This window comes from Porites lutea, chromosome 6, assembly GCF_958299795.1.
Source record: "Porites lutea chromosome 6, jaPorLute2.1, whole genome shotgun sequence".
Lineage (NCBI taxonomy): Eukaryota > Metazoa > Cnidaria > Anthozoa > Scleractinia > Poritidae > Porites > Porites lutea.
In genome coordinates, this window is record NC_133206.1 from 4,826,391 (window position 1) to 4,840,880 (window position 14,490).

Below are 14,490 nucleotides of genomic sequence, written 5' to 3' on the forward strand. Positions count from 1 at the left end.
TGCGAAAATATAGTTAGGTATGTTTTATAATACCCATATATTCTTATCTTGATATAAATATTTATTTTCTAATGCGAATATTTGTGTTCTTCTTCATATTTGCATATAATCTTTTTGTCATAAATGGCGTTCCATACACTTTCATGATGTCACAGGAACAAGCACCATTCCATACTGGATGATGTGTCACTTATCTAGATCTGGATGGTTGTTCATCATGGTGAAATACTAGCTGTGTTCTTAAAGGCTACGCTGACTTGACAAAAACTAAGACTTTACTGGCCATTTTGCAAAAGTCTCAGTAGTGAAAAGTGCTATCATTACCAACAGTAAGTTCAAGAAACAGAACATTATCCTCACCCCACATGATGTTATGACGGGATCCTTAAACACACGATGACACAAAGTGCAGAACAACTTAGATGATGGCTCATCCACAAACAACACAACTGCCTGCAATGTGCAACATTGTTATTAATATACTACCAGCGAACAGAGGGACAAAAAGTATCCAACATGCCATACTGCCTAGCCAAGTTATTGCCTTGCACTTTAAATACGGATTTATCAATTTAAATTATTGGTAAATAAATTTACAGTGGGATGTGACTATTACATGAATTCTACTGAGATGTATGTTTTCAAATAACTTTTATATTTTTGGCTCCTGAAGGGTCTCTAAAGGCCGATTCACTGGGTGCAACTTGGAGCCTGTCGTTATCTTTATCACAGAGTATAAATCAAACATACAACAATCACAAGTCAGACATATTAACATGACGTAACTCTGTTCTAGAAGTATTGTAGGCAAATTTTATGCTTCAAAGATGTGCAGGGTGCAAAGATAGTCAGTCTTACAGCTTGCCCTTCAGGCAAGCAGTAGCTAGAATGTACTAGCTAGCCCGAGAGTCATTTTACATTCTATTCCGCAACTGGCCCCCAAAGAAATTCTGACAACCAGGATTAATAAATAATATTAATCATCATTTAGTATGTATGTTATTACACCATTAGTTATTGTTAATTAATATATTAATTACTTGTTTTCATGGTAAAAATTAGTAGGAAGTGTAATAATTCACTTCTTCAGATCTGCTTGAAAAACAGTTTTCAATCCACATGAATTTATTAGGACAATTTATCATACAGTACTTCTGTGAGTTGAATTCCCTACCCCTCCCCCCCCCCCCCCCCCGCCACCTCTCAAAAAAAATTAATGATCCACTTTCCACTAGCCTGATTGGAACATCCACCAGCCCTGGGCTATGGGACACAACTTTCTTTGCACAATAACGGATGTGTGTAAATCAGTTTCAACACTGTAGCATGCATTTCAGGTGTTTTCACATAATTTTATTTTAGCAGGTTGATATTTGAATATAACTGTAGGACAAAAGCGTATTTGTTATATTTGAATATAACATCATTTTTAAAAGTCAGTTTTTACTTTTCTCTAAATTCCAGTGTTTGCAGAATAAAGAATGCAGGATGGTGAAGAAAAATATGACTTAATTAGTGTACAACAAACCTCCTCCTCCTCTTCAGCACAGCTTGAAATAGAATGGTGAGAACGAGCTGATATTGTTGAGGATGTTCGGTTATGACGTTTAAAACACACAGCATCAAAGCTCCCCTTAAATGAAACAACAAAATTTCCATGTTGCCACCAGCCTCATTTGGGTCTCTAGGTAAGTAATATGTTAATGACATAGCTGGATGGCCAGTTTAGGGAGATTAAACCCTAGCCTTGAATATACAGATGTTTGTAGGGCTTTATTCCACATTCCTCCCTCATGAACACAGGGCTGTCACTAAGACTTCAAGTTGCCAAAGGAAGGTGGGGAACTGAACAGCTAGCTATAGGAAGTTCTTTTGTTTCTATTTTCCTTTAAATTTGTTTAATTCCTCATGAAAGCCAGTTTATAATTTTGCCGATCGAACGAAGATCCCAAGCGGAGTGTGATTTTGCTTTGGTCATAAATCTTTCTAGGCAACACTTAAATGGCAGCTTGAAATTCAGCCACAAACAACAAAGAAGACACCAACAAGAAACAGAGGAGATGAAAGGCGGATATGGTTATTCACTCTCTGTGAAAAAAATGTTTACTGTTGCTGAATTATGACCAGTTCTTCTCATGTAAATGCAGAGAATTGCAAGCTGTACAACACTGTCAGCAAGAGACTTTGCGATGGTTTTGCGAGACACTTAATATTGCTTTGTCTGCCATATGTTCTTCAAATGAGATGAACAATGAGTTAAAGTGGAGCTTTTACCACAAAAACCCTGCTTATTTTCCTCAAATGCATCTTTAAATTCTTGATAAATACAGCTCTACCAGCTTCAAACAGCATCTACCCGCAGAATTTCATGGGCAAAAACGTTAAACAAAATTAATTTAACACGCATGTTTAACAATTGGTGTTGTGGCACAATAGACAAGGTGATGACCTTACACGTTAATGGTCCAGGGTTCAACTCTCGCTGGGGGAAATTTTTTTCTTTTCTTTTTGGTTGTTTTGTTTTTGTTTTCTTGTTTTTTTTTGTTTTTACCATATTTTACCCATTGGCTGGTTTCAGTTTAGTCATATTGCTTCCCCTCACCACAGCCTCGCAAGGCGTTGTGCTAAACAAATTTCTAGTATAAAAGTAGCATGGGGTGATGCTTAGAGCAGACAAGGGAAATCCAAAGCCCATGGTCCTTAGTGACCGACTTGCCTGAACACTATTTGTTGAGGGAGGATATGTATGATGAAGCCTTACATGACTATGTAACATGTCTATGTAGGAGGCTAGGATAATAGCCACAATGAAAAAAAGCCACGCTTCACAGAATAAAACCATGTTACATTCACAAATGATTGTTTTTGTGCTCTGGAAAGACCATGATAATAAATGCTGACTTAGAGCAAAAAGTTTTGGCACAGTGAAATCTTTCAGAGCATTATCTCAATGTCTTTATTGGTCACATGATCATCCATGTACGACTAAGTCCCACAGTGAACAGGAAAAGAGGCCTGGACCTACCACCTGTATACAGCACTGTATGTTAAGGTGATAGACGATTGTGTGACTAATAATAAGCTATCTTATCCTACCCCACTAACCGCATTTTAGATAGGAACAAAAGTTAATTCAGCAGTGCAATTAGCTGATTCATATCCTAATTAGGGTCCATTGTATATTCATGTATCATTAATTATGACAGAATACACTTTGTACCTGATCTGAGCCTACAGTGACATTGACATCTCCTTCTCTTCCCAGTCCACTAGTGCTATTACTTGATGACACACATATCATACTATTGGACTGATTCCTCTTAAGGCTAACATCACGATCACCATCGACTGAGTGAAGGAAAAAAGATGCAAAGACAAAATAAATAATCCAAAAAAGAAGTGATAAATCACCATTAACTAACTGGGTGAATTCTATGTATTCTTAAGTGATTACATATATATTTATTTTTTGCACTCGATCGCATCAATAATTTTTCAATATTGGCCTTGCTCTCTTTTCGTATACTTAGATACTTTAGTAGCTTATGTTTTATGCTGTATGTTTTGTATTTGTAATTTTGTGAAGTTTTAGTCTGGTATTTGTCAGTGCATGTACACTATATAAGTAATATTAATGAGTTGATTTTGTAATGTAATGTAATTTGAAATGAAAGAAAATAATAAAAAAAATTTTTACAAAAATCTAATACTAACAGAGAGTTTGCATTATCATTCAGGGCTGTCACTAAGTACAGGGGACAGAGATTTCCCCCAGGTACTATGAGCACAACCTACCGGCTCTTTTCATGGGAAACAAAAAGAAAGATGTTCATTTGCAGTGGTAGGAATGGACAACAGAGGGTACTGTGTGTCTCTGTCTTAGGAGGGGGTATGTATGTCCATAATCTGAACTTCAAGGCCACATTTCGTGTTCTGAGGAGAAGGCCACGTCACGGTCAGTATTTCACTATAGTATTTGCGATTGTCCTTATTGCTGTCACAGTCTCAACCTATCTTCATGCTGATTGTCGCTACTTCATTTGTTTTATGTCACTGTTTCAAGACCATGTTGTTTGACAAAATTTTATACTAACAGGGCATCAAGGAAGGTCTGATACTCAGGCTACCAAGATTTCAAGTTGCCATGTACAACGTATATTCAATTACTTGACAGTGGCGGATCTAGGGGAGGGGCCTGCCCCCCTCCCCACCTTATTTTTAGACCAAGGCTGAAAAAAATTTTTTTTGGAGACTGGGCCCCCCAGTTATCTCAGGACCTGGATGGCTGGGCCCCTGCTTATCTGAAGGTCTGGATCTGCCACTGCTTAAGAGGGGGGGGGGGGGGGGGGTGGGGGGTGAAATTGAACAGCTAGGAAGTTCATTTGGTCTAATATCCTTTAGCATCCGAGGGAAATCCCCCCTTAGTAACAGCCCAGATCTTGTTAGTTTGACCACAGTAGTGTATAGCTCAATTTATGACATCTGTCAATGAATTACTTATATGCACAAGCAGATTGAAAAACTTCAATTTTAATTAACACCACAAAATGCCATTACCCCTTGTTATTGTAGTCACTGGTGAAAATGCAGATGTTCCAAACGTGGTTTCCATACGTGCCTGTGAAAAAAAAAAAACAGTTTCAATTTAAAATTGTAGGGAGCTATTTTATATGTCACCCTTTTACACTTAACGGCACAAAGAAACAGTCATGGTTTGAAAATAAAGCATGGCTTGCTCTTACTTCAATATACCTGTACAAACCCACAACTTACAAAAGTGGTGTACTTTTTAATGAATACAAATACTGTAAGCCCTTGTACTTATATGAACATTAATCAAGTAAACATTAAACATTTTCATCTTCATTACAATCTACTTTCTGCCCAGAGACAAAATTTATGAGTTTTTGGTCACTCTAAATTATGTAGGTAAAGCACAATATTATTGAGCAAATTTATTATTTTGTAAAAGCTGTGGCCTAAACATTTTAAGTGACAGTGAATTCATGACCAAAGCCTGTTAGAAAGGTGTTGAAAAGTAATGTTAGTTATGGAGAATGTTTAGCATATTTATAAAAAAAATGTTTTAATTGTTATTAAAGAATATACACACCTATGCTATCATTCATTGCCCCAATTAGTGAATTCGCAACTTATTCTCTATACTATTTGTTTCTTTTCAAATTTTGCTTTTTAGAAGTTTCTGATACCAAAGGTCTCAATCTAGTAGGATGTAAGATCCTTATAACTATGAAACTAGCAACATGTTATGAGATTCCTCATGGGTGAGCACTGTTACTTAGAGTAATAAATAAGTGACTGTTAGTCCAATAAGCCTAATGGATTTCATGTTTTACACCTAGTTGACCATGTTTAGAAACTGGTGTGCAAAAGAATTCAAGAATTGCTCTGAATCCATACAGTTAAATTAATGTTGATTACGGTTCCAGCAGTACAACTGAGCCAAAAATCTCCAATTTAGATTCACAAATCATGCAGTTAGCTCTGCCAAGGTCTGCCTTTAACATAACCATATCATGTGATAATAAAAAAGGTTGTGCTAGAGTAAGGAACCAGCCAAAAAATAAATTTATATGATTTAAAATACTATACCATTGTAAGCATTTGTTGACAACTTCGCTGCTTCTTTAAATGAATCAGAGTCTGATACCATGTCTGAATCAGAGTCATACTCCATGCTGTGCCATTGTCAAAACTAACTGTTACTCAAATTTTATAGGATGATGCAGTTGAATGGAAACATATAAACTTACTGCGTGGCCTTTGGATTTACATTGAAAATTTAAAGTTTATATCAAACTATCTCTTACTATTGCACACAAGAACTCTTCCAAGTCTTGTGTTAGCCTGGGAAAAAATACAAGGCTTAGGCTTTTTTATCTTAATGTAATACAAACTAACATCTAAATAGGTCTCATATATATCTATATACAAGTTTGAAGACATTCAACCCAAAAAAATTAATCCCAGAAAAGGAAAAGATATTATTTATTTTCCAACATTGAATGAAGGAAATCGAAAGGTAAACCATTTTGATGTGATGTTTAATCTGAAGTAAGTTTCAAGGTTACTTAATTTACTCACTTAAAGTTAATTGACTAAAATGGAACACATTTTTTCATTCTAGAATTTATCTTAAGATGTTTCTATTTCAAAATTCAGTATTAACAAAAGAGAAAATGAAAGTTGTACCGACACCGGAATATCATTAATAATGTAGCATGTACAAACCAGCATGCGAAAAACATCCCAGGATCATGATCAATGACCATGGAAATTTTCAACATTTATTTACCACTAAGTTCTTTTCAAATGTACAATACAACTGAAAACACACACGGAGTGTTCGAGTTAAGGGTAGAAAAACCACCTACGAAACCTATGATTTAACGCTATATCAACACGAAAGAATAAACCTTATTTAAGCCTATATAAATTCAAATAAATTAAAAGTTAGGCTCACTAAAGGACTTTTGACCAATTACGTGCGGGCTCGCCATCTGCTTCTCGAACGTCGCGTAGTAAAATTTAAAAGGTATTGAATTTTTTCAAACATTTTTAAAGCCACAACAGGAAAAAAAAAAACATTACCTGACCGTTCACAGTAAAAGTAAGTCAAAACGTCTCACCTTAGTGTTGATGGACTCATAAGATCGCGATCTTGCGTCGGCTTGCATATTGCCAATGATCCCGGACATTTTTTCATTCCTTCAAACAGGGTATATCACGCGAAAGATGAAGTGCTTCGATATTACTCTGAAGCAAAATAGCTACACCAGCCACCAAGCTAATCTTGCAAGCATTTCTTAATAGGCTTTCAGCTCATTTCGGTGGTTACAAATAGCTTTTTTAAAATGATGACTTCTACCTCTTCGATCAAGTTGACGTTCTTGCTCGGTTCCAACCCTCTTCCTGTGGATCGGAAACTGCGTGCGCAATTTTTTATTTTGGAAGAAAGCGCGGGAAATACGTACCGTAAATCCTCTATTAAGCCCCCGAAGGGTTTATTTTTTTCAAGCACTTTTGAGGTGGGGGGGGGGGGGGATTAAATATAGCGAAAAGCATCAACAAGAGCAAGGCTTCTCGAGGACAGACTTGTGGTTCCCGGGCGTTATACTGCTTTTTCTAACAATAAGAAAATCCGGCTGGGTAACAATTCTCAACAGAGAACTAGAGCGTGAAGTTGAAAAAGTTAAGCACATAAAGTTGGAGGTCATGCGGCCGAAGACCAAAAGCAATATGAATTTCCAGCCTGAATAAACCTTAACTGATCAGTAAACGTTAATTGTTTGTGAGGAATAAGGATGGAGGGGAGGGGGGAGGGGCGCTTAATAGAGAAGGGGGCTTATTAACTTTCCTCTTCTAAAAAGGGCGGGGGGCTTAATAGAGTATTTACGGTACAAGTGGGGCCCTGGATTAGGGATAACCGACCAAACATTTTAAAGGATAAGGAATAATTGACAAAATTATTTTGGGGATAAGGGATAAGTGAAATGTTTAGGGATAATGAACTTACGTCCTGGTTGTACATTAATCATAATCGATTCGCACTTTTTTCACTTTTCCGCGCCGTTTTTTTTTTCTTTACCCCTGACCACCTGTGTTCAGTTATCCGTTAACAAGGATCTAAGTTTTTTAATTTACTTGACATGAAGGTCAACAACTCTCAATCCCTTTCCTCAAACATGAAAACCGATCATAAATCTTTGCACCTTCGACTTTTCGCCATCTTTTCTTCAATTGATGTAAACAGCTCTAGCCCGTAGTTCGAGTAGGCCTAACCTCTCATAAGCTCCAATAGTCTCTGTTAGGTCTCCTCGCCACTTGTTTTTTCTGCTTTTCCTATATTATTTTTAATTTCTATTACTGGGTGCCAAATAAAATGAAATAAAAACTGATCATGAACAGGAGACTAGGATGGATGAAAAGGCGGGAATATCTAAACCGTCAAGAAAAAACGTTTTTACCATACATCTCTTTTGAGAAAGGTTGTTCGAAAAAATGTACCTGCAACAATCTCGAAAAGTAATATGGGATATGATCAATACACTGTTCCTGACACTGTAACTGTCGTACCTACTTTTCCTGCCTTCCTTTACCACTCGCAAGCATAAGTCCCTCTCGTGAAATTCTTTCAAATTTCTTATCTTTGAAGAACAGTCACACTGAACTCAAAACCACCCACAACACCTTTCGGAACTGTCGCGTGAAGGTTTTGTGACAACCTTTCTTGAAATAGCTGTATTCGCAAAACCCACGAGACAATGACTGCATGGTTACTATGCTGTATTGAACTAAAACCAAAAAAAACGAACAGAAAAATCATATATTTTGCTTCGGCTGATACTTTCAGCAAATGATTTCAATCATTGTAGTAATTTTTTGGACTGTTATTAAGTCTAAAATTGAAAACGCCATAAAAACCAGGAGCCGCTCGTTTCGAGCCATGTCCCTTTTTTTCACTGTTCTATTTTTTTTTTTGCGAGATTTTACATGACCATAATGGTAGCGACAAATGTAAAAGGCAGCAAATTAACTGACAACCTCTTTCCCAGGGTTCTCTCCTACCCACCCCAAGGAGCGAGAGAGGGTAGGGTAGAAGAGAACCCTGGGAACGAGGTAGATTAACTGATACCCACTGTTTACAGCTGTTACTTAAAAATCAGTATGCGGCACAAGATTCGAACCCAAAATGATTTGAGCTGAGAACGCTAAGAGGGGACGGCTAAGAACGTAAGCAAAGCAAAAAATTCGAGTGCGAAAGCAGTAGAAAGAAGTAGCGAAAAGATTTGCGTGAAACACAAGGGATTTCTTTTACGTCCCAGAGAAAGGCGGAGGCTTTGAAGGGGAAGAGGTACAATTATAGAAGAACTTTCATTCAGGGGGGGAGGGGGACTCATTTGCTGTATTTAGAAAACTTTTGTGCAACATCATTTTCCAAAAAAAGCGTTAAACATGGAAGAGATTCGTTACAATCAATCCTGAAGCCATTGTTTGCAATTTTTCAAGACCCACACGCAGTATTGGTCAGCGGCTTTACCCATATACATAGCCTGCGAAAACAGGCTGTCGCGAAAACATCCGTTTCTTCTCGCTCTTCACACAGAGTTCACGATTTTCACAACATTGCCCACAGTAATATTAACACTTCATTTGATCCCCTAAAATTTTATAACCATTCTTTATAAGCTTTTTCTTTGGACTACTGTAATACCCAGGCGAAATTTAAATCAATGGCTATGCAACTTTTGGGGGGGTTGACAAGGTATCTTTTAGGCAAGTTGATAGCTGTGAATTTCTAGCGTTTGTCCAGGTTTTGTCAGTGAGTGCAAAATGCTGGCTCAGCAGATCTTGTTGAGTTCGCCTTCCAAAGCTGCTATAGAAATCTTGCACCAATCCAACAGGTTTTTGATATGATTTGACTTTCAGTTGTTTTATGGCATTCATTTTCAGAAGTAAAAACCGGATTTTTTAAATGCTTATTATGCATTCGAAGATTCGAAACCGTAGCGATCCTCACTGCAAAAGTGACTACATCGCAACTACTAAGACAAAAAAACATGATTCTTTATTATTGTCTTTTTAAAAAACATTTTTACCTGACAAATAACGGCTTCCACTATTCTGTTCACTAATTAAATCTATAATAACAGGAAAAAGGGGCCAGAAGTCGCCTACATATTACGTCTAATTCGCTATACATTCTACTTCCTCGTTTAATACACTATTCATTTTTTTTTTCAATGCTCTTTTGGATTAAACATTTTATAAGAAGACGAAATATCACTAGGGATGTAATAAAACTTTTTAGCTTTGAGATACTTTCTGGTTTAGTATTGTATGTAGACTATATCATGAAGGTGATAACAAAAACCGCTCGGCGTGTTCAATCATGAAGGACAGTAAAATCAATACTTTTAAAATAACATGAATTTTTAGCTGAGAGGTATGGTAAACTAACTCGATAAACGAAAAAGTTGCCTTAATGTTTCTTTTACAGCTTGCCTTAATTCTCTGATCTTCCAACCGTAAAGCAATGGATTAAAGGAAGAGTTTAGATAAACCAAAGTAGTCGCAAATTGCGAAGCAAGCCAAACCGAAGAAGACACCCTTCTTCCTCTTTGAGATGCCAATACCATTGCGGTAATAAAGAACGGCAGATAGCAAGCAACCAATGCTACCTGCACCCACAGTGCACTGTACACTGCCTTTCTGTATCGACTTGTGGTCAAGGCAACGGCTTGGCTCGGTTGCTCTTGAGAAATGTGGCTGTGTACTTGATGTTGGTTATGGCGAAGAGTGATAAAAATTTTTGTGTATGAAAAAAAAGAAGTAAAAAGACATACAATGATTACTGTGCCAAGGAGCCGTGATGGGACATGACTCTGAGGATTCCAATAGTAGATTAATGTGAATAACGCGAGGACAATGGACAAAATCCACATGGCAGCTACAATTAAATATGTTCTCCTCAAAGTTACAACTTGTCTGTATCTAATTCCAAGCACAAGAGCGAGAAGTCTGTCAACGCTTAATGCAGTGAGTGTAAATAAAGAAACCACACATAGAAGTAAACCTGAGATAAAATTTGTTACACTTGCGTAATAGCAAATATTCCATTTTTCGTTCAGCATCGAAATCCAAGAAACAACATTCAGAGGCTCCACAACGATACCAACACACAGATCAGTTAACGCGAGGTTACGATACAGGAGTTTGGACGGCGGACGAAGTGAAGATTCTTTGTGTAAGGCAACTAGGATCAGACTGTTGCCCAGAAATGCAGCAATGGAGAAAAAGATATTTATCGCTGGAAGAAAGAGCAGTTTACCATGTACGACCCCAGTAAATTCTGCCGAGCAGGACTGTTCTAGGGATGTCTTTTGGTTTTCATCTTCCGTAATATTGCTTAGTTCTGCCATTTCCGTCTGGCTGCAAGATAAAATGACTACCTGTACGTTCGCGCTTTTTTCCTGTATTTATTTCTTTTCGTATATTTTAATTTGCCTGTCAACTGTTCTGCTAATTAAGAGACTAATTTTGCTTTGTTTACTTATTCCAACTGCTTTTACAGGTATTAACAAAAGGGGCCAAATTCTGCACTATAGGTTCTAAAGTTTAAAAGCTGGAGGAGCATTAAACCCTGGGGGGGGGGGGGGGGTACTCCCATACATTACCTACACGGGTATGTGCCGCCCAACGGGGTCGTGATTTTGAAGCTCCTGATTTAGAATGGGGTATCCATTTCAGAGTCGTTTTCTAGAACGGGGTATAATATTTCGAACAAACGAAAGCTCCAGTTTTGTAAGCAGCCATTTGAAATTATTCAAGGACAGATTGCTTTTAAAAATACGGTTCAATGCGTTAACAAGCAAACTGTTGTAGTCTTTGCACCTTAGAACGGAGTATAAAAAATTGGCCCATTTCTAGAACGGGGTATCAGTTTTAGGGCGAATTCTAGAAAGGGGTATCAATTTTAGGGGAAATTTTTTAGAACGGGGTGCCAATTTGGAGTCCCGCGCGGCACATACCCACCCAAAAAATACCCAAGTGCCCCCCCGGGGCATTAAATAACAAAACAAAACAGAATTTATACTCATTAAGTCATAAAATCATTCCAAGAAAGAGAGGCTTAGCTTAAATTGGACACAATGTCGATTTTCAGAATCTCTTTAGTTTCGGGTCCTGGTGGGTATGATATAAAATTGTGAATAACTTCATTGCGACATAGAAATTCTAACCAGTAAAGATTAAAAAGGCGTCTCTTACGTTATTTAGCTGATTCCTATATAACATTTTTCAGATGGTTAAAGCACATGTTTGTATGTTTTATGGTTTCAATTAAATTGCTGGCATTGTTAGGTTTGACTGATGAGCCTATAAACATTAATCGTAAAAGGAGGCGTAGAAAGGAAGCTTTTTAATTAGAGGTGCAAACCTGTCAGGATGTCTGTAGATTGTAATTTTTTGGACTGTTATAAAGTCGGAAATTGAAAACGCCATAAAAACTCGTGTCGATTAAGAGAACTAAGATCCAAAACTCATGGGTATATACGACATAGCTAAGCATTAAACGTTTTCTTTATCAAAGATTCAACATCATCTTTTATTAAAATTATAACGGATGTCATTTTTTAGTAACAGAACTGCCCTTATCAGTATAAACACCTGGCTGCTGTTTATGTTAATATACGTTTAAGGCGATAAAATATAAAAATTCATAACATGTAGTTTTTTATTCGTATTTTTAGTTTTATTGCCTGTACCTTTTTTCACTGCTCAATTTTTTTTTGCGAGATTTTACATGACCATGATGGAAGCGACAAATGTAAAAGACAGCAAATTAACTGGTACCAGACTGGTACTAACTGTTTGCAGTTATCACTTAAAAATCAGTATGCGCCACAAGATTCGGACTCAAAATGATTCGAGCTGAGAATGCCAAGCGGGGACCGCTGAGAAGGTAAGCAAAGCAAAACTGAATACGAGTGCGAAAGCAGTAGAAAGAAGCAGCGAAAAGATTTGCTACACCAAACACAAAAGTGGGAGTCGTATAAGCAGGCTGTTGCTACTACTCAGTGCTCAAAAAAAAAAATTGAATACATAATTAATACAGCTTGTAAAAGGTATATTGAAAACGCCATGAAACATCGTTTCCATTCATAGAACTAAGCTCCAAAAACGATGGGTATAGCTGACTTAGCTAAGTATCAAACGTATTCACTCTCGGAGATTCAACATTATTTTTCTTAAAATTATAACGGGTGTCATTTCAGTGTTCTTATTGGCAGAACGGCCAGTAATCATTATAGACACCTAGCTGCTATTTAGGATAATCAGTACGTTTATGGCGGGTAAATAAGAGTTCATAACGCGTAATTTTTATTCGTATTTTTACTTTCTTTTCCTGTACATTTTTCACTGCTCTTTTCTATTTTTTTTTTTTGCGAGATTTTACATGACCATATAAATGGCAGCGACAAATGTAAAAGGCAGCAAATTAACTGACAACCTCTTTCCCAGGGTTCTCTCCTACCCACCCCACGGAGCGAGAGAGGGTAGGGTAGGAGAGAACCCTGGGAACGAGGTAGATTAACTGATACCCACTGTTTCCAGCTGTTACTTAATAAAAATCAGTATGCAGCACAAGATTCGAACCCAAAATGAGTCGCGCTCAGAATGTTAAGAAGGAACCGCTAAGAACGTAAGCAAGGCAAAAAATACGAGTTCTAAAGCAGTAGAAAGAAGTAGCGAAAAGATTTGCGTGGAACACAAGGGATTTTTTTTACGTCCCAGAGAAAGGCGGAGGCTTTGGAGGAGAAGAGGTACAATTATAGAAGAAGCTTAATTCATAGGGGGGAGGGGGGCTCATTTGTTGTATTTACAAAAATTTTGTGCAACATTATTTTCTAAAAAAAAGCTTTAAACATGGAAGAGATTCGTTACAATCAATCCTGAAGCCATTGTTTGCAATTTTTTAAAACCCACACGCAGTATTGGTCAGCGGCTTTACCCGTACATAGCGTGCGACAACATCCGTTTCTCCTCGCTCTTCGCCGATGGGAACGTTTCGCACGAAACGTCCCCAGCGGCGAAGAGCGAGGAGAAACGGATGTTTTCGCAGGCTACCCACACAACATTGCCCACAGTCATGATATTAACACCTCGTTTGATCCCCTAAAATTTTATAACCATTGTTTATAAGCTTTTTTCTTTGGACTACTGTGATACCGAGGCAAAATTTAAATCAATGGCTATGTAACTTTTGGGGGGTGAGCAAGGTATCTTTTAGGCAAGTTGGCAGCTGTGGAAAAAAAAATTCTAGCGTTTGTCCAGGTTTTGTCAGTGACTGCAAAATGCTGGCTCAGCAGATCTTGTTGAGTTCGCCTTCCAAAGCTCCTATAGAAATTTTGCCCCAATCCCACAGGTTTTTGATATTATAGGAATTTTGGATTTGACTTTCAGGTGTTTTATGCCATTCATTTTCAGAAGTAAAAACCGGATTTTTTTAAGGCTTATTATGCATTCGAAGATTCGAAACGTAGCGATCCTCAGTGCAAAAGTGACTATATCGCAACTACTAAGACAAAAAAATCATGATTCTTTATTATTGTCCTTTTAAAAAACATTTTTACCTGACAAATAACGGCTTCCACCATTCTGTTCACTAATTAAATCTATAATTAAAAGAACAGGAGAAAGGGGCCAGAATTCGCTTATACATTACATCTAATTTGCTATACATTCTACTTTCTCGTTTAGTACACTATTCATTTTTTTACAATGCTCTTTTGGATTAAACATTTTATAAGAAGACGAAATATCACCAGAGACGTAATAAAACTTTTTATCTTTGAGATACTTCCTGGTTTAGTATTGCATGTAAACTATATCATGAAGTTGAGAGGGATGACAAAAACCGCTCGGCGTGTTCAATCATGAAGGACAGTAAAATCAATACTTTTAAAA

The 14,490-nt window shown here is 37.3% G+C and overlaps 2 protein-coding genes across 3 annotated transcripts in view; both read right to left on the reverse strand.

Annotated features, from left to right (window-relative positions):
* The window catches only part of LOC140940727 (E3 ubiquitin-protein ligase TRAF7-like), a 28,463-nt gene extending 21,542 nt beyond the window's left edge, over window positions 1–6,921 (reverse strand). Inside the window, exons 1-5 of one of the 2 annotated variants that reach the window (XM_073389690.1) lie at window positions 6,651–6,921; window positions 4,558–4,618; window positions 3,221–3,348; window positions 1,529–1,633; window positions 361–453 (exon numbers count right to left, since the gene is read on the reverse strand). In XM_073389690.1, the coding sequence (XP_073245791.1) occupies window positions 361–453; window positions 1,529–1,633; window positions 3,221–3,348; window positions 4,558–4,618; window positions 6,651–6,719 (456 nt within the window). In that variant the 5' untranslated portion in view covers window positions 6,720–6,921. The remainder of the gene's footprint in view (window positions 1–360; window positions 454–1,528; window positions 1,634–3,220; window positions 3,349–4,557; window positions 4,619–6,650) is intronic. The other variant, XM_073389691.1, reaches the window with a different exon arrangement.
* A 2,881-nt stretch (window positions 6,922–9,802) lies between these two features.
* On the reverse strand, window positions 9,803–10,943 carry LOC140940946 (probable G-protein coupled receptor 45). Its single transcript, XM_073389909.1, has one exon. It carries the CDS (start codon window positions 10,941–10,943, stop codon window positions 9,978–9,980), a length of 966 nt encoding a protein of 321 aa, XP_073246010.1. The 3' UTR covers window positions 9,803–9,977.
* Window positions 10,944–14,490: the final 3,547 nt, after the last annotated feature.